This window comes from Opisthocomus hoazin, chromosome 13, assembly GCF_030867145.1.
Source record: "Opisthocomus hoazin isolate bOpiHoa1 chromosome 13, bOpiHoa1.hap1, whole genome shotgun sequence".
In the NCBI taxonomy this organism is placed as follows: domain Eukaryota; kingdom Metazoa; phylum Chordata; class Aves; order Opisthocomiformes; family Opisthocomidae; genus Opisthocomus; species Opisthocomus hoazin.
The window spans coordinates 29,455,111-29,482,028 of NC_134426.1; the positions used below are offsets into that span (position 1 = coordinate 29,455,111).

Below are 26,918 nucleotides of genomic sequence, written 5' to 3' on the forward strand. Positions count from 1 at the left end.
TGGCAGCTGCTAAGGTTCTGCTCAAGAAGAATAAGCAGACACAGAAAGAGCCTGTTTCACTATGCAGTATGGAAGGTCTGGGTGTGCTTTCTGTTTTCCCAAAGAAGTGCTACAGAAATCAGAACCTAATATAAACAAGATTTTGCAAGCAGATGTTAGCTAACCAGAAGAGTCTACCTCACTGCATACATCTCTCAAATTCTCTTAAAAACTATCAACAATTGTAAGACAAATCACACACATGTGCAATATTTCATTCACACTAAGCTTGGGCTGTGACTGGGAAGTGGAATGGGGTAGTAACAGACCATCCCATACCACAAAACATGCAAGAGAGGCAGGCTACAGGACTCTAGCTGGTCTTCAATGAGCTGGTGTCTCATGAAGCCTTCCAGGACGGCCTGAACCATGCCAAGCCAAGAGAAGGTACAGCATGGTGTACTGCTACGTAACAGAAGTCAGACAGCTCAGATGTGACTGCAGGGACTAAATCAGTAATGACGGACTGCCTTCTACACAACATCTCTCCAGCCCATAAGGTAAGGGGCAGGGAGGCTCACCACCCTCTCTAGAAGCAAAGGGCCAGTGTTTCTGGCTGCTTTGCTGTCCACACAACCCGGTTTTAGTGGATTATGCTCTTTTCTAGTTGTTCTCCTGGCCTTCTCCACGCAAATACAGGATTACAGCACATGTAACAAGACACTTCTGTCAACAGTTCACTACATCACATAGCTATGGAGACAGAAGTGCCACACAAATCATTAGCAGAGTCTGAATCAGCCCCAACGCACTCTTAAGAGCTGTTTATCATGTAACTGAACATTTACATTAAAAATGCACTAGTCTGATCACAAGCAATATGGACACTGAAGAACAACAAATTAATTAAGAAAACGTTCCACACTACAGAAGTATCATTCTGTGCTTCCTGAACGTACATGACAGTACAGAGATGAGTGCACTTCTGTTTGCTATATGCTAGCTAGTCCAGGTTTTTGGTACGGGCATGGAAGCTGTTACCAGTATCAAGTCAGAAAAATACTTTTTCCAGGACCTCATCACACAGACCAGTCAGTTACAGCAGAGCAGCACCACTGACTCTGCACAGGTGCGGCATAGCCATGTGCCGGAATATGCGGGCTGCTTACATCCCAGCTGCGAGGTCAGGCACTGGCACCGCGGTGAGGAAAAGCTGTGCTCGCTGTTGAGCGTGAGCTCTGCTCCAGCTTCATCTCAGTGACAGGCCACAGCAGTGCAAACCTGGGGGAAGTCTATACAGCTGTGGAAGACTCTGGATGCCTCACAAGATAACCAGGAGGGGAACCTGGCCCACAACTAATCAGCTGCACATGTTCTGATGAGCTCACTCCTTGCTGACATGCCCTATGATGGTTTCTCCAGAGAGCAAGGGTTGCACAGATTCACACTTCCAGCCAAATCTGCAGCACAACCGCAAGCACAGGGACCTTTGCAACTGAAGCACAAACAGCTGTAATTTCATCTCTGGCAGGAGCCCTGTGCCTGCCAGCACAGTCCAAAGCCAGAAATTGTTCTGGGCCAGGAAGGGACGCTGGTAGGCAGCCAGGGAGGCACTCCACATTTCAGACAACCTCTGGTGCCATTCATTCACAAAGAAGTCCAGCTAGGGGCACACACACCTTGCTCAAGCATGGCCCAGAGCTAACACACCCCTGTGATGCGTTTGCTTGGAGCCGTTCAGCTTGCGATGTCGAGGGTGACCAGTTTACAGCATCGGCAGCACCCCAGCCTTCCTTCACACAGCCAGCCCAGCGGACGGCAGCTCAGGGCACTACAGGCAAGGTTCAGAGCACACAGGAGGGCCCCACAGGTTGTATTTTAGGAAGACGGAAGAAAGAGTTGTTACTGAAGGGCAGCTGTGCCACTTCTAACTCAGACTGTGCTCTGGTCTTTTTCCTTACCTAACTCAGAATAGATATTTCTAAAATGATTGGCAAGGAACATGAGAAAAAAAATATTCTTTTGCCCTGTATCTTAATGCACACAAGGAGTACAGGCAAAAGGCTAAATACTTACAGCTTTGCTATTTACTGAAGATGTAGCTTGTACAGACAAAGCACGGCAGGAAGGACACCTGGAAAGCATTTCCCCTTCCCTTCAGGAAGGGGCAGAAAACCTTGGCTTTACAGAATTTACAGATTTCAGTAGAAAGGAATGATCTATCTTTCCTTCTGCATCTCCTTCTGGAAATACGAAAATTTAATTCAATCTTGGACTTGCACAGCCTGACAGTAAGTAGCTGTAGTTTACAAAATGTAGGAGCTTTATGCTGTGTTTGATTGCTGGCTCAGGCACGCTTTAAAGAGGACTAGCTAAAACTACTAGAATTGCAAACCTAAATAACCACCAGCGGCTAAGCAGCACATAAAGTATTTCTGACAGTTGCAGAATCTGCAAATTCCCAACTGAACCCAGACACTGATTATGTCTGTCACAGCAACCACATTTGACTAACGCTCCTCCTCCAGAGACACACAGCAGCTGGTTATTCCTGACAACCTTCCATCGTGACAGTCCTCTGATGCCAGCAAAGCCTCTCACTGCAGTCAGCTCTATGGCAATGCTCTCTCTGCTGCAGAAAGTGTAGCAAGTAAGCGGCTTCTTGAGTCTCCTGGGCTTTGAGGCCACAGTTTCTCTTTATAATGGAAATTTCTGCATTCTGATGTTTCCCCTACCACACAAGAACTTTCACTGATATGCAAGAGCAAGGTGACATAGAAAACCCACGAAAGCCTGCCTTCTCTTCTATGCCACTTAACCACCCAGTTCTAATCATCATCATCATCCCCTTTTTCTGCAAAGAGTCAACCTTTCTGAAAAAAATTCTGCTGAAGCTGCAAACATGAACTGTCCCTTATATATCTGCAATCATTTAAAAAAAAAATCAATCTTGAGACAACAAAATCCAGTTCATCTGGTTACTGAGCATACCCACCTGCTGCAGACGATTCTCAGAGCAACATATGCTTGTGGAGATACCCAAGTGCAGCAGACAGTGGCCACAGAAACAGCCAGTAACCATTTGTAACCGGCACCGAGCCCCAGCCAGTTCTGCATCTACTCCTTCCAGAAACAGCTGCTTCTAGAGGGGAGGTGGGGGGAAACTCCTTCCAAACTGGATCAAGAACGATTGCTGCAAGCTCTTGGGCACCCTAAGTCAACACAGGGGCAAGCTGGCAGTGACAAAGCCCGTCTCTCCTCCAGGCCCCACCACCCTTCCCACAGTCATGCTCTCTCAGAAAAGAGGCAGCAGGAAACAAGTCATTCAGCTGCATCTTCGTCACAGCCCCAGGGAGAGTTCAAGGGCTCAAACAATCCTCCTCCTCGCCCAATGCCTTCTGTTCATTCCTGCCTAGCGAAGAGGGATGCTGCATCTTCAACGAACAGCCCAGTTCAGCTGCAAACGTGCTGGGCCAGCCAACACACAGGAGCTGCCAGCACTCTGCCTTTCCAGCAACATCATCCTTCCCAAAAGCTCAAAACTGGCAACACACTTTCACACAAGCATTAATTTTATTATGGTTAGTTTATGATTTTGCCTTACTGCCCTGCTATTTTTGAATGCGGGGCTGTAATAGAAGGCATCTGATGGCCCATGAGCGCGGGGAACTATTACATTGCAGAGTCCTTGTGGTATTGGTGGCCTCTGCAAGACAGGATTCAAGCACAGCCTATGTGAGGGGGGTTTGGACACCCAACCCGAGGAGGGGCTCCACAGCTTTCCTTTCCCTTTCCATTTCTACTTGTTAGTCCTCATAGCTTCAGAACACTCCCTCAAGGAGTACTCTTCCAAATGAAATGCTTTGGAAGGAATACAGATCCTTTCAAATGGTCATAAAAAAGGGCCACTCCAACCTGTCCTGAGAGATCACCCATTGGCAGCTCTACCTTGGCACTACGGCCTTACAGAATTCGTAATATCAGACAGTTCTGCACACCTGCAGAGCAGCTAGAGATAGAGAGGAACTGGGACACGGGAGAGTAGTGTTATAGGCATCAAAAGCTTTCACATTTACTTTTTGACTCCAGTCTTTCCTCTGACCCTGGCATAGCTCATTTGTATTACCCTTGTCTAAATCACAGCTTGTGATGTGGTATCAACAGACACTACGTGGGTTACCTGATGAGTTTCAGAAGATCAGGTTGGCTGGTGTCAAAGTAATTACTGCAGAAATATAGTACAGACCTAACACTCTGCATCTCTTATCAAAAACGGATAGATTTGTACTGCAAGACAGCTAACATGCAGTAGCTATCTTATAATCCCCAACAGAGGCAAGATACAAACTGCTTTTGCCCTGAGGCAGTGAACTCCGGTCTTTCTTCTGCCTTTGCAGTGGTGCAGACAGTCCTGTATGAGCCAAAACTCTGAGTGAGCGCCAACACCTGACTCCATCTTCAGTCGTCGGCTACAAGTGTGACAGCTCTCATCGCTCCTCAGAGGGATGTCCCGCACCGGACAGCGTACCATTTTTTCAGGACTGCAGCCGTTACACACTTAGCAGCCTGCAGCTGGCTCTGAAGAAGCAAGGAACGGATGAGCCTGTACCTAGGGGCCTCACCAGCCTAAGAGTGTTTTATTTCCACATCTGCACACGAATTAAGTGGGTCTTAGTCGGAGCTAGTGCTAATGGACCTGCCCAAAGTTGAGCTCCCTAACGTGCACAAGGACACAGAGCTACCGTCCCACCAGCCACCAGTCCTTGTGGTCTCTCCATGCTCGAATGAGCTGTGCAGCATCCCACTCACTTTGAAAGGTATGGTCAAACTTTGTGCTGTCTACCTAGGGGCTCTAAAGACACAGCTCAGTGATGTCCACCCTGCCACCAGCAGCATGGATGAAGCATGGGTAAGCATATCGACGTCAGCTTCACTTCAGCCAGTACAAGAGACATCATTGTAAGAAGAGCAGCAGCACAGACTTCATCGGCATTCTCAACTTGAGTACGTTCCCAGGGTCTGCAGCAGGCCAAGACAGCCCACACTGAAACCGGCTCTGCTTCATCTTCACAGAGAAATGAGAGACTACCAAGCTGCGCTGCTATTTCCTCTTTAATTGCATCTAAATCTCCGAGCTGAACTCCCACTCTCACCACCATCAGAAGACAGGCAGCTATCCTTCTAGACGGTCCTGCCTACCTTCCTCTCTTCTGCTTCTGTTGTTACCCTTTTTAGGATGGTATCCTATTGACCACAGCGACCATCTGCAAAGCTCCACAGGAACCAAAGCATGCATAGAAAGAAAGACTGAGTCCCTTATGATTTTCAGTTTGCTCAATCAACTGTACTTTTAAGTCTACTAATTCTTTCAGAAACAATCTCACAAAATCAGGTCATCTGAATTTCCTAACCAGCCACTGCAGCTGATTGAAAAATCCAACCCATCACTTAACTGTGATGGAAAGCACTGAAATGACACTGGAGATGGCTTCTTCACAGTGCCCATTACAGCGTCTTGCTAAGAACTAGTCTTCTTACTCATCTGCATAGACCAAACCCACACGTATGTTCAATACCTCAAGGTCTCTCTTAGAGATGCTACAGATGTGCCAAATCCCAGCTCCTTCTGCTCCATTCTTTCTCTGGGCACCAGTATCACAAAACAGCCTGAACTTTTCCCCACACTGTGACTGCAAAGAGCAGATGACCTATCTGGACGTACGGACTGTGCTTGGCACGATGCGGTGCTTCTAACAGAAGCTGCAGACTCCCTGTGCCAGGGAGAGAAAAACATCTACAATCTTCAGCCCATTTGAGCAGCTGATATGATTCCCCACTCAGCTGACAAAGTTTCACTTCTCCAGGCTCGCGTGGGGGAGGACGGATCTGAATGCTACAGCCAGACCCTCTGCGACTTCCTTCTGGGTTTATGAGCGACACAATCCAGCAGAAGCCCCTGGTACAAACATTTGCTTCAGCAGCGTCAGAGCCCAGTGTTCCCTCTGAGGATAGCAGTCTCCCATACAAAGGAGCACTTCTTACCTTCTAGGCCAATTCTTTATACAGCTGGAGGTAAAACAATTACCTCATTACAGTCGCACACCAAATTCCCTTCTGTTGGAATTCACATCAGCACTACTGCAACTTTATAACATTTGCATTATAAAAATGTCTGCAAAGAAGGCCAAGAAAAACAGCTTTTTGTTCAGAGGAAGCTCTGTGGTCAAGATGATGTCATCAGAAAGCGCCAAATTAATTTCCTGTGGTTACATCCTACAGGAAATCCAAGAAGCTCAGCTTTCTTGCTAAACCAAGTAGTCATTTGTTGTTAATAACTATTAATTATGTGCCCAGATGTGTCATAAACTAAGAACTATCGTGATTAGCCTTCATTCCCTGGATTCCTCCCAGATCAACCATTGGGATCAGTTTAGATCAGCAGCCTGAAGCCAGTGAAATGCACCAGCCCTTCTGTCCTCGGGCCAGCAGGCTGCTGTGCTTGGGCCGGGCACCAGCACAGCCGTTTCCCACGATTTCCTTCAGCCCCCTCCCACCACAGGCGATCTGCTCCTTGGAGAAACACCACGGAGGAGCAGCCGCTGCCTGGACTGGACTCTGAGCAGGAACAGGGACCCCAGTCAAGAAAACTACAAAAAGAACGACGAATAACAGCTTTTCTGCTCTGCATGAACAGAAACAAAGAAATCAGAAGTGATTCAGGAGGCTTTCCAGCTGGTAAAACAATCATTAAAATGTCTAGCAGATCCCTCCCCTAGTCACAGTCCCTCCACAACCTACTGAAAGATGCATCTCTCCAAGGCTGATTTGGTATTTAACTTACAAAATAACACTTCAGCAAAGCACTTAGCTAATTTAAATGGATCTTTTCAATGACTGATCAGTGGGAAACTGATCTCCCCAACACCACTTGCCTTTACACGAACTCACACCCACCCTGCTGCCTCTAGCTACTCCCTTCACCTGCCACGCAACCCACAAGCCCGCGGTTTTCCTATCCACAATAGAGGGGAACCCACTGGAGGGGGCAGGAATAGTTTTTGTATCTGTAGCTTGCACTAAAATTACCATTCTGTCCTCACAGTGAACTTTCAGCTGAAATCTCTTGTGACAGACTCTTTAGTCCATGCAGCACGCTTCCCTGGACTGGCAGGGAGCCCAGCATAACACCTTGAGAGCTGAACGGCAAATGGTCAAGGCAAGTCAGATCCAGTCCAAGCAACCCCTACTTTATACAACTTTACATTTTCAGATTGGCATGTATTCTTTTTCTTTTCACTACTTTTTAAACAAAGCGTATGTTATGTGAACATTCAGGACAGGGAGTTAGCTCATTACCTGTAAAAGGCACAACATAGGATGCACCCTAATAGAGTCTGAATCAGTAGCACCTGTATCACAGGGAAAGCAAGAGCCGATGACAGCCATGGCTCAACTGCAGAGATGCTGTATTGACACCCACTCAGCAGTAGCTTCTACCCTCAGACCCTGGAGCCTATGCACCGTGGACAAAACGGATGGGAAGAGAGGGAGGCAGAATGACTTGCTCAGAGCCACACGGGGACTAGAGGCAGAGGTGGGCAAAAGGACAAACAAGGCATCCTGCCACTTGCACTTGCGCACAGTATCTACTGGTACAAACAATTTCCTTAACAAAATGAAAGTGAATGGCTGGAAAGAGAGATCCCTTAGCTTCCAAATTCTCAGAATAACAGGGCTGACAGACAAGGCTTCTTGACACATTCGTATCTCTCCAGAAAACCATGCAGTGCTGACTCCCAGTTGGGTCTATTTAATAAGTTTCCTACCTCTCTGTCCTTGAGTTTCATGGCGAGCACCAACTGATGTCTGTGGTTAGTAAGGGCCTCCCGGTAATTTCCTTTGGAGAAGAATGCGGAGCCTAGATTTCCATGAGCTCGGCATTCTCCCGTCTGGTCACCTGAGTCACATGCAAACAAAAGAAAGGTTAGCTAACAAAGGCGTCACTGGAAGCGTCCAGCAGCAAGACTGGAACACACTGTACAACTGATGCTTCAGTGTGAGAATGAGCAACAGAACAAACTCATTCTTATGTTTAACAGACAGCAAAAACTCTCCTCTTTGCTGGCCTTCAGAAACTTCTACAATAGCCATCAACCTTAGTTTTAGAATTGTTTTAATTTCTTCTTTGGCCTAACACTTGGTAATTTTCCATTCTTCCATGTTTATTCCTTGCTTGACGTTAGCGACTTATTTGTGAAAGTCAATGGCCCAGGCTTAAAGCAAGCAGAGAGCACGCCAGATTTCTCCAGAAAGCAATCCTGCAGCTCAGCTCAGCCACAAAGTACATCTACTACTACCTTCAAGATCGTAGTCCCTATAATTTCAGTGAACTCTTCTTGCTAGAGCCCTCAGTCGCTATCTTTCCCACGTCTGCAAGGTTATGCCCTTCTGTCTCACATACTGTCTCCTCTCCTACAATACCCTGAAAGCTTGAAAGCTCTCAGCGTTGTGCAGGATATACTGCACACAAGGAATTTTCCAACTTGTTTATTTTTTTGAATCCTCTTGTTCATTCGTTGTCTTACTCCTGATTTGTTCCTTCCCTGGCAACTGCCTCAGAAGCTCAGTCTGAGCACCTTTTCCCACCAAATTCTTGAAAAAACGTATTGCTTTATTTAAGACTCATTTAAGGTTTTGAGCCCAAGTCTACACAGGGGATGAGACCAGTTCCCACATACATGACACCAGAAAATTAGGGGACCCCGTAAAACCTTAGTACATTCATTGATCATCTGCCCCCTCAGACACATAGGTAAACAGGGCTGCACAAGCCTGTAGTTTGCACATTTCAGGAATTTCAGATTTGATTTAGCAGCTTGTGAAACCTCACAGTAACCTAAGCATTACAGGGGAATGCTGACCATTAACACAGCTATTAATTTTTTCCACCTGTACCAATCCAGCACTCGAGCAAGCGAAAGGAGAACTTACCTAAAGTCTTGGCTACGTCCAAGTCCTGCTGCATGTATCCAGTGCTTTTCTCCGTATTCCCGAGGGACCAGTACGCACTGCTCAGTGCGGAGAACACTGATCCCCGCAGCTTGAGGCTGCAAGTGCCGATCTTCAGGGCAGCCTCCAGCACGACCACAGAGGCCCCGTGATGGCCCGCAGTCAGAAGCTCCTGGCCAATCACAGACACCACGACAAAGGGGCTCTTGTCCAGCTTCATCTTCTGCAGTTGTTGATAGGTGGGCTCCAGGGACTCTGAAACACAAAAATGAAGGCAGAGCTACTCAACAAACCAAGTTATCTGCATCCAGAAATCATCTTCACAACTCATTCTCATTCTTTGGTAATTAAATGACATGCAAGTTATGGGCCAGACTGCCCAAAGCAAACCAAGATTTATTACGGGAACTCAGGGCTCAAATGCATCATCTAATATCTAGTACATGAAGACAGATCAACGAGCAAGCTGATGTTTTCTTTGCAGAAAGCACTTCAGGAAGACAGCAAAAGCATGCAGAACAGTCTTGTACTGATCTCTGAAGACTGGCCTAATGTTAGAAAGAATACAGAGAACACCTGTACAGTTTTGCAGGAAACTGGAAATGGGCCACCAGCAGTGTATAAGAGCACTGCAGCTTCTGCTCCTTCAGCACAAACTTTCAGCTGAACATGTGCAAAATCCGTGCCTGTCCAGATACCACGGCACACATTGTGTGCCAAGAGAGGGGACAAAAACTGCAGAAAGAAGTTGCTCCTTCTTTTGCAGGAGAAGGTACTCCTGCAGAATGACAGCACTGGACCTGCCAGACTACTTACAACTGTCCAACTGCTTCCATCATTCAGATGACAAAACATCTTGGCTGCATGTTTCAACAATATAACAGGACTCCAGAATTTGCTGACCAAGTAGCATTTCTTGATTAGACGCTCTCACCTGAATCAGCACTACCACAGCAACCTCAGAAAGCCACTTGCTCCCTGTTCTCATAATTTCTGCCTCTCTACAATCACCAAGTGTATAAGCAACGACAAAAGAGGATTTTAACCGTTCGCTGAAGATGCAAACAGTGTGCACACGATGCCAGATACAGACATCCAATTAGATTCTGGGATTAAATGCAGATGTAAGAGGACACAAATAGTCACTGTACTATGCCACCACTTATCATGCTTATCACTGCAAGAGCAGGTATGAACTCAGTTCCTGTCTTAAGGAGCTTACCTACGATCCTAGCCAGGTAATCCAGGCAAATATAGGGAGAAAGACAGGTACAGACAAGGAAAAAGGAAGAAAAAGGAAAGCACAAGAGAAGTGCTCCTGTTAACTTTAGAGTCCAGCAGGAAAGGGAGAACCAGCAGGGTAACAGAAGGGTAGACACGGAGCTCAATACTGCTCTTGTACAACCGTGAACAGTAAGGGAAGAAACATAGCCACAACCAGGTGAAAGATGTAGCAACACTGATTCAGTTACTGGGGAAGTGAGTTTCACCTTCATCTCTATGTACTGTGGACCCATGCTCCCTGAATTCCTCAGTGACTGCATTTAATGATCTTTAGCACACTGACACTTACAGCACTTCCAGTTGCTTCTCTTCTTTCTCTGAATGCAACTATCCTGAAAGCTACCACTCAAATCAGTCTGTCCTGAGCTTCAAACACTCTGTTATCCTAGTGGAATCAAGTTACAAGGGACTGGCTTTACACCATAGACAATACACGGAGAGATCTTCTACATCTCTCCTGGACAGTAAGCTCTTGCAAAGGGGTCCAGAACAACACACAACTACTAAAGTGCTTGCAGAGCACCTAGCACAGTGGGACCGAGACTCTGAGCGGTCATTACAGTAGTACAGTATATACACACTCACAAAGTAAAACCAACAGTTTGTAAGCAAGGCTGATCTAATATCTGCCAAACCAGTCAGTGCTAGGATAACAACTGGAAAGCACTAACACTGCGAAGCACGGTAGGGAGCAGCAGTGTAAATATACAGCTGCAGTGCAATAGAACAGCAAGATCACGCAGCCAAATTTGGGGATGATTACATAGAAATACCATATCATCTCCATTCTAAGCAGCAGCCACAGTACCTTGGGGTACCAAATGAAACTAGCTTCACAAGGTAACTGCTATATAGGACAGAATCTTCCAGATTAATTCATTTTAGAGGACGGAGAAAAACACTGTAAAAAAGGAAACACCAACAGGGATATTTTTTCATTTCAGTGCTTCTTGGTTCCTAAGCCCTGGGGCCTCCAGCAGCATTTCCTTGGAAATACCATTAGGACATTGCAACACGAAGCTTGCAAGAAAAACAGAGCAAAGAGAAGACTACCTTCTTCCTGCAGAGAGGGAAATCCTGGAAATGGGGACATTATGAATGAGGTGCAAAACACTGTTTAGCTAATACGGCTTCAAGGTCCATGTGATTTCAACACTCTTTCTGAATATAAGTGAATTAGCAGAGCAGCCTTTTTTGTCTTCTGAAACGCTGTGTTTTGAGAGACTACTACCACAGAAAAGCTGCTGACGCGATCTTCTGGGCAAACACTGGCCCAGAGCATTTAAGACTCCCTGCTCTGAATGGCCAAGCACCAAAGCGTTGTGTGAAGTTGTTCCAAGTAATAATAAAGCCAAGGCCACAGTAGTGCACACCTCTCTATCTGCACTGACACCAGACAAAAGAGAAACCAGCAAGACTTCATTGGAAGTGCTACACAACACGAGTCGTCTTCATCTCCAGTGCCTCATGAGCCACGTATCATCATGTTGCTGCCCCAGTGAATCAGAAGAGCATTTTATTTGTTCCTCCTCCAACTTCAGGCTCCTTTCTCAGCACCTGATGACTTAGCAGAGAAGCCAAATCCTGAAATCTTTCCCTCAGGCCTCCAGGTTCTACCCCCCTCAGATGCCAGCAGAGTCACCCATGGACCAAAACTGCCGCCTCTAAGTACCTCAGCAGCAGATCACCACCCCCGAGAAAATCTGCTGCTGCTCACCTCGCATGGGAGATTTCATGGCGGCCTCGACCATGCCAACCAGAAGCTGAAGACTCTTGGGATCTTGAGCCAGTCCTGATGCAAACGCTGCCAGTGCATCTGCATGACGTCCAAGATACTGAAGGGCCACACCCTGTCGGAAGTATGCCTGAAAAGCCAAAGAGAAGAAGAAATGCCAGTTACTTAATTGATAGAAGTCACAAATAACAAATCTGCCCATGACCTTGTGCTGGTGGACACTGGGCTACATGATCACATTCTGGCTTCTTTGGTCAAACTGGCTATAGTCAGAAAAATCCAACACCACAGTTTGGTTTGTGACTGCCACCCAGTCACTTATCCCCCTCAGTGTGATGACTTTCTCAACCTTTGCAAGGACTCTGAACTGTGAGACCCAAGATGGTAATTACTATTAAGGCAAAGCTTTCCCCTTGGACTTGACCAATTATTTATTCTTAACTACTTATAACCAAATAACCTTATAACATTTAACGGGCACAAACTGAAGCATAGGAAGTTCCGTTTGAACATGAGGAAGAACTTCTTCACTCTGAGGGTGACGGAGCACTGGAACAGGCTGCCCAGGGAGGTTGTGGAGTCTCCTTCTCTGGAGATATTCAAGACCCACCCGGACACAGTCCTGTGCAGCCTGCTGTAGGTGACCCTGCTGCGGCAGGAAGGTTGGACTAGATGACCCACAGAGGTCCCTTCCAACCCCGAACGTTCTGTGATTCTGTGATTCTGTGAAATGCTCATTCTCGAGACCTCCATTTCCATTCCCTTGGCTCACACAGCATACCAATAACTTGCTCAGTTTCTCATCAGTTCTTGCCAATGAGTCCAATACAAACATCTAGTACCAGCAGAGACCAGAAATTTTCTTTGTTTCTTCCTTTCCAGGGAAACCATTCATGGTAATGTGCAATACCTTCAAAGTAACTTAAATCTCTTGTCACCATGTATTTCTATTTCTACATCAGCAACAACATCAAGGTGCAGCTGCAAAGCATTCCCAAACAGAGCTTCCCCATCTCCCTGAACTGCGATACCTGGAACTCACACACAAAGCAAGAACTGCAGAAACATGTTCTGCTCACACATAGAGCAATGGCAAAGCCCCAGCTCAAAGGGTATCCAGACCTTCCTTGAGAGCTACTGGGTAAGAGATCACAGACAACCCAGTATCTATTCAAAGTACTGGGGTGTATTTGTAGCACATACACCTGCACACTATATTACAAAAAAGTCTTATTCAGGTTTATCCTCATGTCCAGCTAATACCTTTCTGATGCAAACTTTGCTGCACTTTTGGTTCATTCAAAGCTATTTCAATCGTACAAATAAAGCTGTCAGAACAGAAGATAAACCATTACTGCATTTCTTCAAAAGTGCTTTAAGAACATAATACTGCTCCTTGAGATTGGTTCCTAGCATTGCTGTCATGGATAAGACCTCACCACTATTTCTCTCTATCTGTAATAGAAACCTGCACTCAAGATACATTAAGTATACATCTTAGTATGTAATACACGGAAGTATTTTTACTTAAGCAGGATAAATCTCCAATTAATATCCAAACCGGTATTTCATTAGAGCTTACAGACACTTTTGGAATCCAACCCAGGGAGGCAGAGATTAAGGAAAATCAGAAACGACATGAGAAATTTATAGACATTAATATTTAATCTATTTTCCATTAGTAAGCCTTGACTGTAGAACCACTCCTAATGAATTTGATGAAAGCAAAATTCTTTTCATTAACCTTTAGTATAAACATGTTCTTATTGAACCAAACAAGCTACTGCACTGGAAACCCAATTCAATGTTAATTAGATTACTAGCATGAAGATTTAAATCAAAGAAAATACAAAGAACTAACAACATGCAGTGGCCATCAAGCATGAGTCCTCCCAACAGTGAGCTGTCGCCTAAATCATGGCATACACTTATAAGTCCTTTTTTCCCCATCATTATAATTTAATTACTGTCTTTACCACCTGATGACAGAGGCAGTTTGACGCAGCACATATCTGATGGGCACCTTTCCAGCCAACAAGGCTGGTCCAGGAGAAATGTGCCTGCGTGCTCCAATTATCAAGGATGAGGCCACAAAAATGCAGCAGCCAGCAACAGAACTTCATGTTGTATGTAGGCGTCTCCGTCGTCTCATGTGTCACAGGAAGGTCGCAGCCTGCCATCTCCTCTTTCAAAACGCCTACTACCAGGACAGAGAGCACATCAGGGAACACGCGGCTTCCTCACTAGTGGAGAAAGTCATCTAACCCCAGAAACCCCAAATTCACTTGCATACAGGGTTTCAAGGAAAAGGCAGGAGGGAGACGGATGCTACAGGCAACGCGGAGAAGCCTCCCACAGCCTACAGAAGACAGGAATAATAGGGTTTCCGTTTCCAAGCTTCAGAAGGGACCACGTAGTGCAATTCCCTCCCACATCCCGTCCTACACACACAAAGGCTGTAGGACAAGAAGTAACATACTCTTCAACTGCGGTTACAGCAACAACTAGCTTTCATGTCATGCACAAAGAAAAATGCCCCCCGTGAGGAAAACAGAGAAAAAGCAAGCTAAACAAAACACAGGTGAAGCCTCTGCCCTACTTCCAGTTCTCATACAGAAATCCAAGTGAACATCAGCTCCCCACATGAGAAAATACACCACAGAGGCAGTATCATAAAAGGGAGGGGAAAGGCCAAGAAAAAGCACCTGGCCACAGGTCTCAGAGCACTTTGCAGAGGAGCAACAGGCCTGTTTTGCTCACCATTGCCCGCCCAAGAACTCTACCACCTTCACTGCCAGAGAAGGGCCCTGCCTAGCTGGGATGCACCGGCAGCTGCAGCTGGGACACTGGTTTCCAGCTCCTGCCTGTGCCACCCTGTCACTTGCGTGGAGCACCGAGCACACCTCACAACGCTGAGAGAAGAGAGCCCTCACGCCCCGAGCCTTGCATGCAGAGGAGGCACCACAGGCTCCAGATGACAGAAGAGAACAAGCCAGGGACGAGACTCACCAACAGCATACAACCTAGCACCGTGCATTTCCAACGCCCTCTCTGGAAAGGGTTTTTATCCCCTCCCCACATCTATTCCCAGAAGTCCCCCCTAAGAAACTACTTAATTTGAATACAAACACAGCATTCAGAGCCCAAAAGAAAAACCTATTAATCGTAACTGAAAGGAAAATTTTGGCCAATATTTCTCCTGCAAAAACCCCTTCCTTCCTTTCTCCTCCCATTTCCAGTGTATACAGAATGCTCTCCACACATTGTGTTCCCCAAAGACTTTCAACAAAATAAATAAAAAGCATTCACATCACCTATTTCCTCCCCAAGAGGCATTCACAAGTTAGTTTAGCACTGGAATGAAGACACCGTATCAAGGGAAAAAATCTGCAAAGAGGAAATGGTGAGAATCACCCTTTGGAAGAAGAGAGGAAAAGGAAAGGCAGGGAGCCAGGAGCTGCAGCTGAAGAAATGAGACAAGGAGGGGCTTTCCAGCCCCGACACAGACAGGGTCTTCCCACGCTTCAGTGAACCTTACATTTTTAATCACACTATGTGAAGATAGAAGACTATTCGGTCTACAGTAAAAGTTATATTAATTTTTCAGTGACTCCAGGTAAGAAAAAACTATAGACTCCTTTTAAGCAGATTAAAGCAACAACAGAATGATGTTTTGCTAAAGACAAGACAAACGAACAGCAGGTGTTTTCTAACCCCTGGTTCTTTGCATCCTCAATGTAATACGAAGAGCTGGAATCACCTTTTTCATTTTTTCATTTTCTCAGTCTCTGCATCATACTTTCCCAGAACAAGACACCATGCAAAAAAAAAAGTCTCACTCTCGGCTGAAATCTGGCACTAGATCCATCCCCCTCAATGGGAACTATTTTCTCACCTCCTTGTGTTAGCATGACCGAACACGTGCTCGGCTGTTCCTACCTCCAGATTCCTTAGCATGCCACGGGGTTAACAGCACCTGCACCCAAGCCTCCAGCCAGAGCCAGCTCGGGCTCTGCACAGCCATCTACTGACTTCTCCACTGCCAGCCCCCAGAGTAAGCACACAGAGAGCGGGATATGGCACTGCCAGCCGGAGCCTTTTGTGAAGGAAAGAGGATTAAAAGGTAAAAGGCAGCTCTATCAAACAGCCAACCTTAACAAGTCACTGACACTAAATTAGAGAGGTTGTTAGCAAGTAATCCTGCACACCTATGGACCTCCGGTTCTGTGAAGTCACACCATACTGCAGTCTCATACAGTCAGGCATTTTTCAGTCCACTGGACAACTAGTCTCACTTCAGCCAGTTTACAGATTTCATACAGCCAGGTGGACATGGCCTGGGAAAGAGGACAGGGAATAATTAGTGCTTTTTATCCATAATACCACTAAAAGCACTGGTGATATTCTGGAACAGAAAAATAAGTTCTTCTAATTCAATAACTTGCAAAATATATTTGGCACTTCAGACTTCAAAGCCATGCAGCAAACTGGCCCTGTAACCAAGGCTGCTCATACAGCAAGTCCAAGCACAGACTGGCAGCGATCTGAAGTCGCATTACTCCCAGCACAGGATCCATCCAAAAGGTAACAGGTCTTCCTGCCTCCTTCAGATTTTGCCCCCCTGCCCCCATTCTTTCAGACTTGCCTTTTTGCCCCGTGCTTTTCAGCATGTGCCATGTTTTGATTACAAGACTACAGTTCTTGGTGCTTTTCTCTTCATTTTACAAAAATTGTACGAACAAGAGAAGAACACAAAAGACGACCTTCCTAATCGGATACTCCAGTTTTATGGAGGTGGCTGATGGCTGGGATGCAGCAGAAGCAATGTCTGCCTAACCAGGCATAATCTCGCTCTACAGTTCTAAGCACAAGTCATATTTCTTCTGCTTATTGACCAGTGTAGATTCTGTACAGGCTAGTATTTTTCACCTGTGTTTATTACAGCCCATCTAATGCACAAGGAGAATTTCTATCTGTCCCACTAGCAGTCATCACTAGACTGACTACTGCAGCGTCTAGGCAATGCAAATACTAACATGCTTGTTAGTTTTCTGATCCTCACCATCTAAGATCCCATCTAGACAACTGTTTAGACCCTGAAGATTAGATTTGCACGTGCAGTCTGAAACAGGATTAGAATGTAAATGCCATCACAGAAATGGCCAACATCAAGAGGGGTTCTGAAGTTTTTAACCCTTCTAATATCAACATGCAAGAACTGTTTTAGGCAGAGCAACAGTAATTGGTTTATAATTAATACAAAACATGCAATGAAGGTAAAAACACAAATCAAAGAAACAGCAGTTATGAATATGAATGGGATCTCTACGTTTCCCAGAATTCTGCTAAATGAAACCAAGCCAAGTAAAGGAAGCCCAAGACAACTCTATACTTTTCTTACTAGATAAAATAGACTTTAATTTTTTGAATCAGGGATCTACGCAAATACTTGTGCTGTACCGGCATCCGTAGTAGGCTCTGGTACAACTCTTCGGTCTCCTAGCATTTTTCACTGTAGAATCCATAGCAATAAATCGTCCAGATCCTTAGCACATCTCATCTGCAATGCTTACAAGAGTCTGAGGGAAGCAGCAGCCACAGGAGTTCAGTCCTGTCTTACCACAGTTTCTTATAAGCCTCAAGCACGAGCTCGTGTTTCTGGAATATGATTTAGTACCAGGGTACAAGCGTTTTTCTAAGAGCAGTCCATATTATACTCTTTACTGGGCAGGATGGTATACTGTTTACAAATGTTTTAAAACAGCTGGGGGATTAACTGGCATGTAGGAGTCCTGTGAGAGCGTACTGTCACACAGCTACCTCAGGACACGCTGAGACAGCCAGGCAGAACACCACCTCTTTCTCTCTGCAGTAGGGTAAGAGTTTCAGGAGTTTATGTGCAGCAGACAACACGCACACGACCCATCCCCTCTGTTCCAGGCTGCCCACATCGAGTGCAGAGACAAAGACTGTGGTGGTTTCGGGATTTCCGTTTGCCAAGGGTCAGGGACTCCCCTGCCTCCCCGATGCCCCGGGGCTCCTGCGCCTCTGGGACCTCCCTTCCCCACACAGCCCCTGCTCTGCAGGCATCCGGCAGCCGCAGCACACAGCAACACCGCGCTGCCTCTGTGCACCCATGCCACCTTCCTAGGGCTCATCTGATCATTCTGTCATCAAACTTCACGCCCAGAGAGAGACTCATTTACGTAACGAATTGCTGGCTGATTTGTAACTGGATAATGGAGACAGAAGCACGAAACTGGAACGGCATCAGAAGAACTTGGAGCAGAAAATTACTGTCAAACAAGCATGGAAAACCTGAAAAAATGCCTCAGCCTTAGACAAAGACTCCCATTGTACACAGGGGAGGAAATTCAAAACTCCTTTATATTCACGTCGGCTTCAGACCCTGGACAAGCAGCTATCTGGACAGGAAAGGCAAACACATCGAGAACACTTTTTCCACAATGCTCCCTCAGTTTGCCAGACCAGGAGATGATGCCAAAAATAACACAAATAATCTATGATGCATTTAATCGGCCTGTCCTGAGTTTGCAGAACGCCTCCTGGGCAGACGGAGCCCTGTCCCAGGTGGGCCTGCTTGGCGTCCACCAGCCAGCTCCTCACTGCCGCCCACCTGGGCCAGGCCAGCGGTCGACCAATACGACACGCGTGACGAACAAAAAGGGGAAAATGTGGGAACAGCTGCTACGGCTTCTTGGGGCCAAGCACCAGGTTGAATCTTTCCTCTCCCCTTGCAACTGCTTTACAGCCAAATTTTAGAGAAAAACACAGGACAAATCTCTGCTGTGGGGTTTCAGGAATGTGAGGAGAGGGAAGAATGTGCTTTAATTCACAACACATGCAGCACATGCATAAATACTGCTTGCCATCCACGCAAATTGAACTCTTGCTTTCACAAAGTTAGGGCTGCACCCCAGATAACAATTTTCCTTCACGGTCCGTATGCCTGGCTGGCACCTGAACCACTATCCTTAGCCTGCCCTAAGGAAAAAGCAGAGATCTGACAAACGCATTGTCTCTGCAGCATAGCTGCTTTATCTTCCGCCCGTTTCCAAGGTCTCTCTTACAGGACCTACACTACCCAGAGATGCAAATTTCCTCTAAGCCTCACCAAGCCTATACAGAAAAACAGGATGGGGCGGTGTGTATAGTATCATGCCTTGTTTTATCCCTGGTGGAAGACTGTGCACAGATTACTTGCCCACCCGAATTAAACGTAATCATCAGTTCAAATCCTTGCTCAGTTAGGTTGGTTAGCACAGAAGTTAACAGCCCAGCTTTCCACACAGCTTATTGTCATTGCTCCATTCTAGCCCACCCCAGGCTCACTCTAGAAACTGCAGCTATAATTTAGATCCCCTCTTCAGAAGGCATACCCCACCTTTCATAGCAGCGCGTGGTAACAGTCAGTCTTCCTATCTTTACCAGCTACAACTCTTAAGCCTTATTTAACAGCAAGAACCAGCCACAAGTGGAGAGAAGTGCTCTATACAAGTAACAACCAAGCTGCTGATGCCCAAATACAGCACAGGGAAAGCACAACCAGCCTCGTCTTTAAGGCTCACAGGCACAACTGCAAGTATAGCATCTCCTAGAATTCCTCCGCACGTCAACAGGGACAAAGTTTTGCCCAATTTCTGGCTGAACTTGTTTTAGAAACTGCAGAAGTAAAGATAAGCCACCTTTCACCCTGCTCAGAAGTAACAGCAATCTTGGTAAGGTATTCTTGGAGATTTAAAAGACACAGAATTACACAAAAAATCAATGGATTAGATGACACCTGTAGGCTGCTTCTCAGTGAAGTTTGCGGCAGTGGTAGAACTGTTTTTAACATCATATTACCTAGCACTTTGTTTCGTTTCAGCACTGTACCGTGATTTAAATTGTATTAATGTCTGATATTTAACTGACAGTGTACATCTGCACACAGTTCTCCCAATTCTAACAATGCTGAAAGTGTTGAGAACCTTTGCAGAGCTCAAGAATATACAAACATATACTACTCTCTGTTCTTATATCCTTAAAAGCAAGAACAAATGAAAAAACATTAAAAAGGGGAAAGAGGGAATAATAAAAATCATGTCCTAAACTGGAAGACATCCACCACAAGAACTCTTTTTGCTATTCGGCTTGAGTGTTCCAGCACAGAGTTTCATTGTCTCACTTCGAATTACTCATCTGAGTAGCAGCTCAAATGACTAAATGACTGCCCCCTCCCCCAGCCTTCAGCATTTCTTCATTTTGCATCCTGCCAGACTGTGCAAGTTTAGGTGGATCACACTGAAAACCCACAATAAAATCCAAACATGAGACATTAAAGCATCTGGCCAGCCCACAGTCACGAGGCTCAGCATTCACAACAAGTCCAGCCAGGGATATTTCGAAGATCCAGGTTAGCCAGTGCAGCACTCACGGACCGGACAGACAGTCCAACACAGGTGATCTGGATTCACAGGTAAGACAATAAGTCTTTTCCCAGCTGTATGACTGCTGATTAAACTAACATTGTGCAATGATTTGGAATTGCCATCTTGCAGTGAAACTACTGAAGATGACCAAAATCCTGACACCTGGACATGAGAATAAATGTTACTCTGGTGGCTGTTGTTAGCATTACTTTGCTCTTTCTAGGCCAGCAGCTCCAGTACAGAACATTAATGGCACATCTGCACAGCCGGCTGAGGTGAGCACAGTCACCAGCTAGCTCGTCAGGCAAGGGAGTGCTGGGCTCCAGCAGCACACAGACCACAGGACACTACACTCAAGGCACTGTCATGGGAAAGTACTGGTGAGCATCTGACAGCAAAGCCCCTGTCCAGTCTCACAGCAAGCAGACGCCAGGCACCCTGCAGGTGAGTGTTTCCTAAGCAATCGTACCTAAATGACCAGAAGTGACTCAGTATCTCAGGATTCTTGTTTCTCTTGCTGAGTCACTCTGACACGAGATACCTGAACTCCGAACAAAGATGCATAACAGTTCTTAGTGAATATGGGTGGCAAGTCCAACTGGTTAGCTCCAGCTAGAGCAGACAAAACTTTGATCTCTCCAGAAGACAGAGAAGAGGGTAGGAGATACAGGTTCTGCAGGAAATGCCCAGGAACAGCCAAGTCTCAACATAGTATGTTTTCCTTATACTTCAGTTACCATTAATGATGAAGTTAGGAAGGAGAAGCTAAGCACAATCTTAAGACAATGTCTATTTGCCTGAACTCAAGGAGAGTAAGAACTGATTCTGCCCTTGCTTGTTTTATTGCCTACAGTGAGATCTAAACTATTTAGCAGGTGAAAATTAGGAGAAACAAGTACTAGAAACAATCACAAGACACAGGAGAGACTAAGTTCCCTGGGAATCCACCTTCCAAAGGAAGATCTGCCAAGTGTCCCTTACCTTCTTTCTTACATGCTCTATGATCTACATTCAAGCCCAACCACAAAATCATTTCAGGTATTTCAATTTCAACTGGAAGAAAGAACAAGCAACTTTTGGCAGGGAAGCGACACAGCCAGACTGCACAAAGTGAACGAGCAGTGCTGCAGAAAGGACCCAGAAGTCGACTCAGCAATGCGCAGCTCTTAGAAGGGTCTAAGCAAAATCAGAAACTTTGGCTCAAAAAAAATCCTTCATTTTATTGAGTCCATCAAGCACTACTGAAGATATTCACTTCTGAGAGACAAGACAATTAGTGACTCCACTAACAGCACCTGCTCAAGAACACAATCAGGGTAGGTGTGCACCTGGATCCATGGAACAGTCATGATTTGTTTCTTTGCCAGCAATGGAAGTTACTGTTATCCACTGAACACGTATGGTGCTGAACTATGATGAGCACACGGGAACGGCACAGTTACGTGCTCAGGAGGCAGGAAGGCTGAGGAGGGGAGCGACAGCCCACACACAGCTTCAGCTCTGCCAGATCTCTCGGGAGCATTCAAAAGGACTTCTCCTAATGGAGGTCATTTTTCTGCGCCAAGTTTCTATTTGTACGTGTCTCTTCCAGCAACAAACGTTGTTCAAGATCACAAGGTTTCGTTTCTACATCAGTGATGAAATCACCATAACTTTGTAAAAGTAACTTCAGAATATAAGAGCAGACTTCCCAGAAGAACTACAGCACGATGCATAGCAAAGGTCAGGCAATGAGACAAACAATAGGAAGTAGATTAAAAATGTTGGTATGACACTTTGGTACAGTTATTCCAAAGTGTTACAAAACAGAAGACTGACCAGATGGGCTGTGGAAGAGTAGCATAATGGATCTCCACAGCTTTGTAGTTTTCCTTTGTCTACAGAGAAAGGATAGCACTCAAAATTACTTCAGGATATTGAACCACCTGCACAAAATAACACAGCAACCGCTCAGCCTTCCTTCTTTCCAACTGCATGACTGAGTCTGGCCATATCACCTAGCAACCGGTTATCTGCCAACCATCTTACAAACTTAACTCAGACACGTAAAAGATGATCTGTTTGAAGTTAGCTAATAAGAAAATTAAGATTACTAATTACACATGCTGCCATCAGCTTATGGTTTCAACACCAGAACTTTGTGACTTAAATGAACACTGGGAAATCAAATGTTTTCTTCCTGAAGCATCCCATCTGGAAAACTGAATCCAATGCGAAGGAGAGGTGACAGCTCAGCATTTCCACGAAGTACGCGTTCCCTGACATCCCCAAAGTGTCTTACGCAGACTCCTTCCGACCTCCTGCCAAATTATAGTCTCCAAGCAATCACTGGGAGCACAGCGCACTTCTGGGGTCATCCAGCAAGTTTGCTCCTCATTTTCACCTGGAAGTATTTGCTTCAGGATTGTTGAGAGAGGTGGATGGATATTGGGTGTAGCAGTCAACGGTACAGTGAAAAGATCCAGCAGAAATCCTCTGAGATTTCATTAAAGCTAACACAGTTCTACGTTTGTATAAAAAGGGGAGAAGGGGGAGGTGTAGGGAATCAGGTCTCTTCCCTTATTGATGTATTTTATCCAAATGACTCAAAACCTGTAGAACTGCCGAAAGTCAGATAAACTTTGATCAGCATGAAATGTAAACAGCAATTTAAAAAGAACAAGTGCATTACAGTATTTTAAACAGGCATTTCAGGATTTTAACACAGACTGTTTTCCCAACGTATGAGACACATTCCACTGAAACAACAGGTCTTGCATACTACCAAATATTTGTAAAGGTGCAAGAGTGCTGGAGCGCACCTTGATAGCTTCAAGAATTGCGCTGCGCTTTGTGGTAAGCAGGCCCTGAAGCCACTTCCCTAGCATACATCTCCACGGGTCCGTTCTAAAGACTGCCCTGATCTTGATCTACATCCCTATCTCAGAACAGAAACAAGTGAAGAAGAAAAAAAAACCAAACAGAAATCAGAAGAGTACAATCTCCAAGAGCTGTCAAAACAGAAGACAAAAGTAAGATGAAATACACTGTAGCAAAGGCGCAGGATAATGGTGACTTGTAACATCTTCACACCCAGGTTGCTGCAGTGTACCCTGCACCGTGGAGCTGGTCCATGCCCCTCAGAGAAGGGCAGTGAGGAATACCCAGCACACATCTATTGCAGACATGGGCTCCTGCCTCTTGTGTCACCGTCCCCTGTCCCGTCCCAAACCCCCGTCTACGCTCAGTCAGCACCACCTGCCAAGAAGGACAAAGCTGATCACGAGGGAAAGGGGAAAAATAAAATCTGAAAAAGTACAAAATTTATAAATTTCTTTGGCCAAGGTGAACGTGGGAAAAATTCTTCAGGAGGGGCATCACATTCAGCAAGCTTTGCCAGATCACTACTCTTGTAACGCAAAGGGGAGAAATAGCAACACCATGTTTCCTTACAATGACTCGCCTCCTTTATCACAGATCTCTGAAGCACCAAGTAATTTAGTAGTTGCTATGGAAACTGCTAGTTTTATCAAACAGCCCTGAAAGGGTCAAGAGGTACCATCAAACTGGCCAATTGTAAATTATTTCCCTGCTAAACATCTGCTCCATTTTAGTGGCCCTACCACTTCTCTGTTTTGTTGTTTGAACACTATTTGGACTGACTCCAGAACAGGTATCGTTCTTCAGTGGGGCTGCAACAGGTAAGTCCAAAAATAGCAATTTTCATGCTCTAGTACACTGTAAAATCCTTCATACAGAGGAGCCATACTAAGGGCAGGATGGCTAAGGGACTGTGGACTATTCCTTCTCCCACACATCAGCACTGACCCGAGACAGTGGGAACGAGCACGAAGAGTTAAGTTTTCACCGTGATCCCCAGAGGTTTCACACCGCTACTTACAACAGCCATGAAGTGAATAACCTACCAGACTGATCCACTTGTGCCTTCAGCGAAGGGACGCAACAGTGCAGCAGGAGCACCCACCCCAGTGCTCAGCTTCGTAAACCTGAGACGGGACCGCCTCCCGTGTTAGCACCGGTCTGTGCTCTAGGACCACAAAACATCACCTTGTCTGTACTGTACCAGAAAACAATGTAATCTACCTGCCTTTATTCACCATACAGAAATTAACACCTGAAAATACAAATACCAGTTAGCAGCATCTATTCCTACAGGCGAGGAGAACAGCAAGAGTACTGGCTGCACTTCCTACTTTGCTACTGAACTCACTAGATTTGTTTCAGTCCTGCAAAAGTCCATTGCTTCCCAAGTTCCTTATTATCCCCATTTCTTGAATTCCTATCTACTGTAAACCCAAAAGCATCAGCAAAAAGCAACAAGAGTGTAGGAGCAAGGCTCCCTCTGCAGAGGACGCAAACAGCTTTTCAGTGCAGAAGCAGGCAGCATCACCTGGAAATCCTTATTCCAACATCGTCTATCTTCCAGTTACAATGGTACTTAATTGAAATAACTGGGGTGGGCAGGAGAGAACATTTTATTACAGAACATACCTGAATTTAAGAGGCTGCAGTCTCTCTAATGACAGCCTTGCCCAAGCTCTTTGCCCAGAGCAAACCAGTAAAGGGCAGGTTCTGTTCCTTCCCTACACGTTCCCTCCATCCTTCATTTGGCTGAAATCATCAAAGTGATGACAAATAAAGCAAAAGCTACATCTGTGCAGACAGGTTCTGGTCTTTCTCACATATCCTGTGAACTCCATTACTTCTGTAAAGTCCTGACTTGGAAGAAAATATTCTGAACTCTGAAGCATTTGGCATGCCTTGGTATCGAGACCCCAACCCTTACTCAGACTTTCCATCCCAAGGAACCCCAGGAGAAATTAAGACATTTCTCTGTACATCCACAGAAAAAAATTCCCCTTTGTCAGGTGGTGAGTTCATAATATCAATGCTGGTTCTCTTTCCTAGGGTAATCAACCACACACTGAAATTTCCACACACCAGAACACAGCACATACCTTAGCACTGCTCTGTCGGGATGCTGAGCGGAAGAAGAGCTGGAATGAGCTCTTTGCAATGGCCGCTGCCGCAGCCTCAACCAGGGCTGGTGAGGACCAGTGCCTGTCACGACGCTGAGGCTTTCCTCCTTGCAGAGCCCAAATCTGGACTCCCAAGAAAATTACCAGTGGATGAGTCCATTGAAAGCATGCTCAGATTCCTGCATTATCATACTCTTACTTAAGGCTTGCACTTCCAGTCTGGAGTCTCTCCAGTGACTTGTGTGACATTCTTTAAAAACCCTCTCCACCCAATGAAGATTAATAATTTTAACTTCTAATGGGAGTCTCACAACTGCTCTGTCCCTTGAAGACAGTAAGTTGCCTGCACAGCTCAAGGGCATGAGGTGTGTCCTTGCACATCTTTTCTCTTCTGCCACTGGCACCATGTCACTCCAGGTCTGCAACAAACATGGCCAGCTGATCCCTGAAACAGCAACAGTGAAAGGGATGGGCTCAACTACAGGGTGCACAGCTGGAAGTCTCTTAGAGAGAAGGGACAAAGTACCTCCTCAGATCTTTCTGTTAACAAACTGGCTCTTCCCAGAAGGGGCCTCACAGCAGGCAGAGGAAGGAGCAAAACTTAGGTCAAGTGAGAGAATTCCAAAAGGTGCAGAGAGTGAAGGAAGGGACTGTCTCCTCATAGTTGCTCACAATGCTAGGCCTGTACAGAAACTGCAAATCATGCAAATATAGCTCAAATACACCAAAGCAGAACATTCGTGTGTCGCGGTTACTTCCAGCTAACAGGAATTCCGTACATTTGGACTCTAATGCAGGCAGGTCCCAGGCAGTAGAAAAGTTTCCCTACACACCAATAATGTGTGACATGACCAGCAAAGAGAGGTCCTGCACCTCCAGAGGCACGGACGAGAGCCAAGCACTGCCTTTGCCGGGGCCAAAGCTGGGCCAGAGGATGGTAAAGCCCAGTTTACCGAAGCTGCTCAACCGCAGAACAATTTCAAGTGTTAATTCTCTCCCAACCAACAGACACAGCAACTGCCCCTACAAAACCAACAGCATGAGGTTTTCAGTACCGAGGATGAATTCAACATTCAGCAACCAAACACCTCACGGTAACGGCCACTGCACAACCGGCTCTTGCTTCAACCGGAGTCCCTCAGGACAGGCAGAAACCAAGGTATGCACCACCTGCAGAGACCTCGGCAGCAGTGCTCCTGAGGATCAACCCTTTGTTAACTACTTCTTGCAACTTCCTCTTCCACTGGCCTCTACTCTGGCATTTCCACAGGAGATGTTCTGAAAAACAGTATGTGGCTGTTCCACCCCGGCATTCTTGCAGGATAAATGCAGCCATGGTGAAAACTAAAACGTATCTCCAGGGAAGGAGAAAGTAATAATTACAGTTTGTTGAGGAAATCTCCAGACAATAGCGATGGTTGTGGCCTCTTGCCCTTATGTGAGCTATAAAAATTTTAATAACCTTGGGCAAGAGGTCTAAGACAGTAAGCAACAGGGAAA

General features: G+C 45.8%; 1 protein-coding gene across 4 annotated transcripts in view; it reads right to left on the reverse strand.

Annotated features, from left to right (window-relative positions):
- TTC28 (tetratricopeptide repeat domain 28) overlaps positions 1–26,918 on the reverse strand; it is a 179,702-nt gene that overhangs the window by 70,391 nt on the left and 82,393 nt on the right. For 3 of the 4 annotated variants that reach the window (XM_075434966.1, XM_075434965.1, XM_075434967.1), the window contains exons 2-4: positions 11,990–12,137; positions 8,971–9,243; positions 7,806–7,936 (exon numbers count right to left, since the gene is read on the reverse strand). In XM_075434966.1, the coding sequence (XP_075291081.1) occupies positions 7,806–7,936; positions 8,971–9,243; positions 11,990–12,137 (552 nt within the window). Of the gene's footprint in view, positions 1–7,805; positions 7,937–8,970; positions 9,244–11,080; positions 11,174–11,989; positions 12,138–26,918 lie in introns of those variants that run through there. The other variant, XM_075434968.1, reaches the window with a different exon arrangement.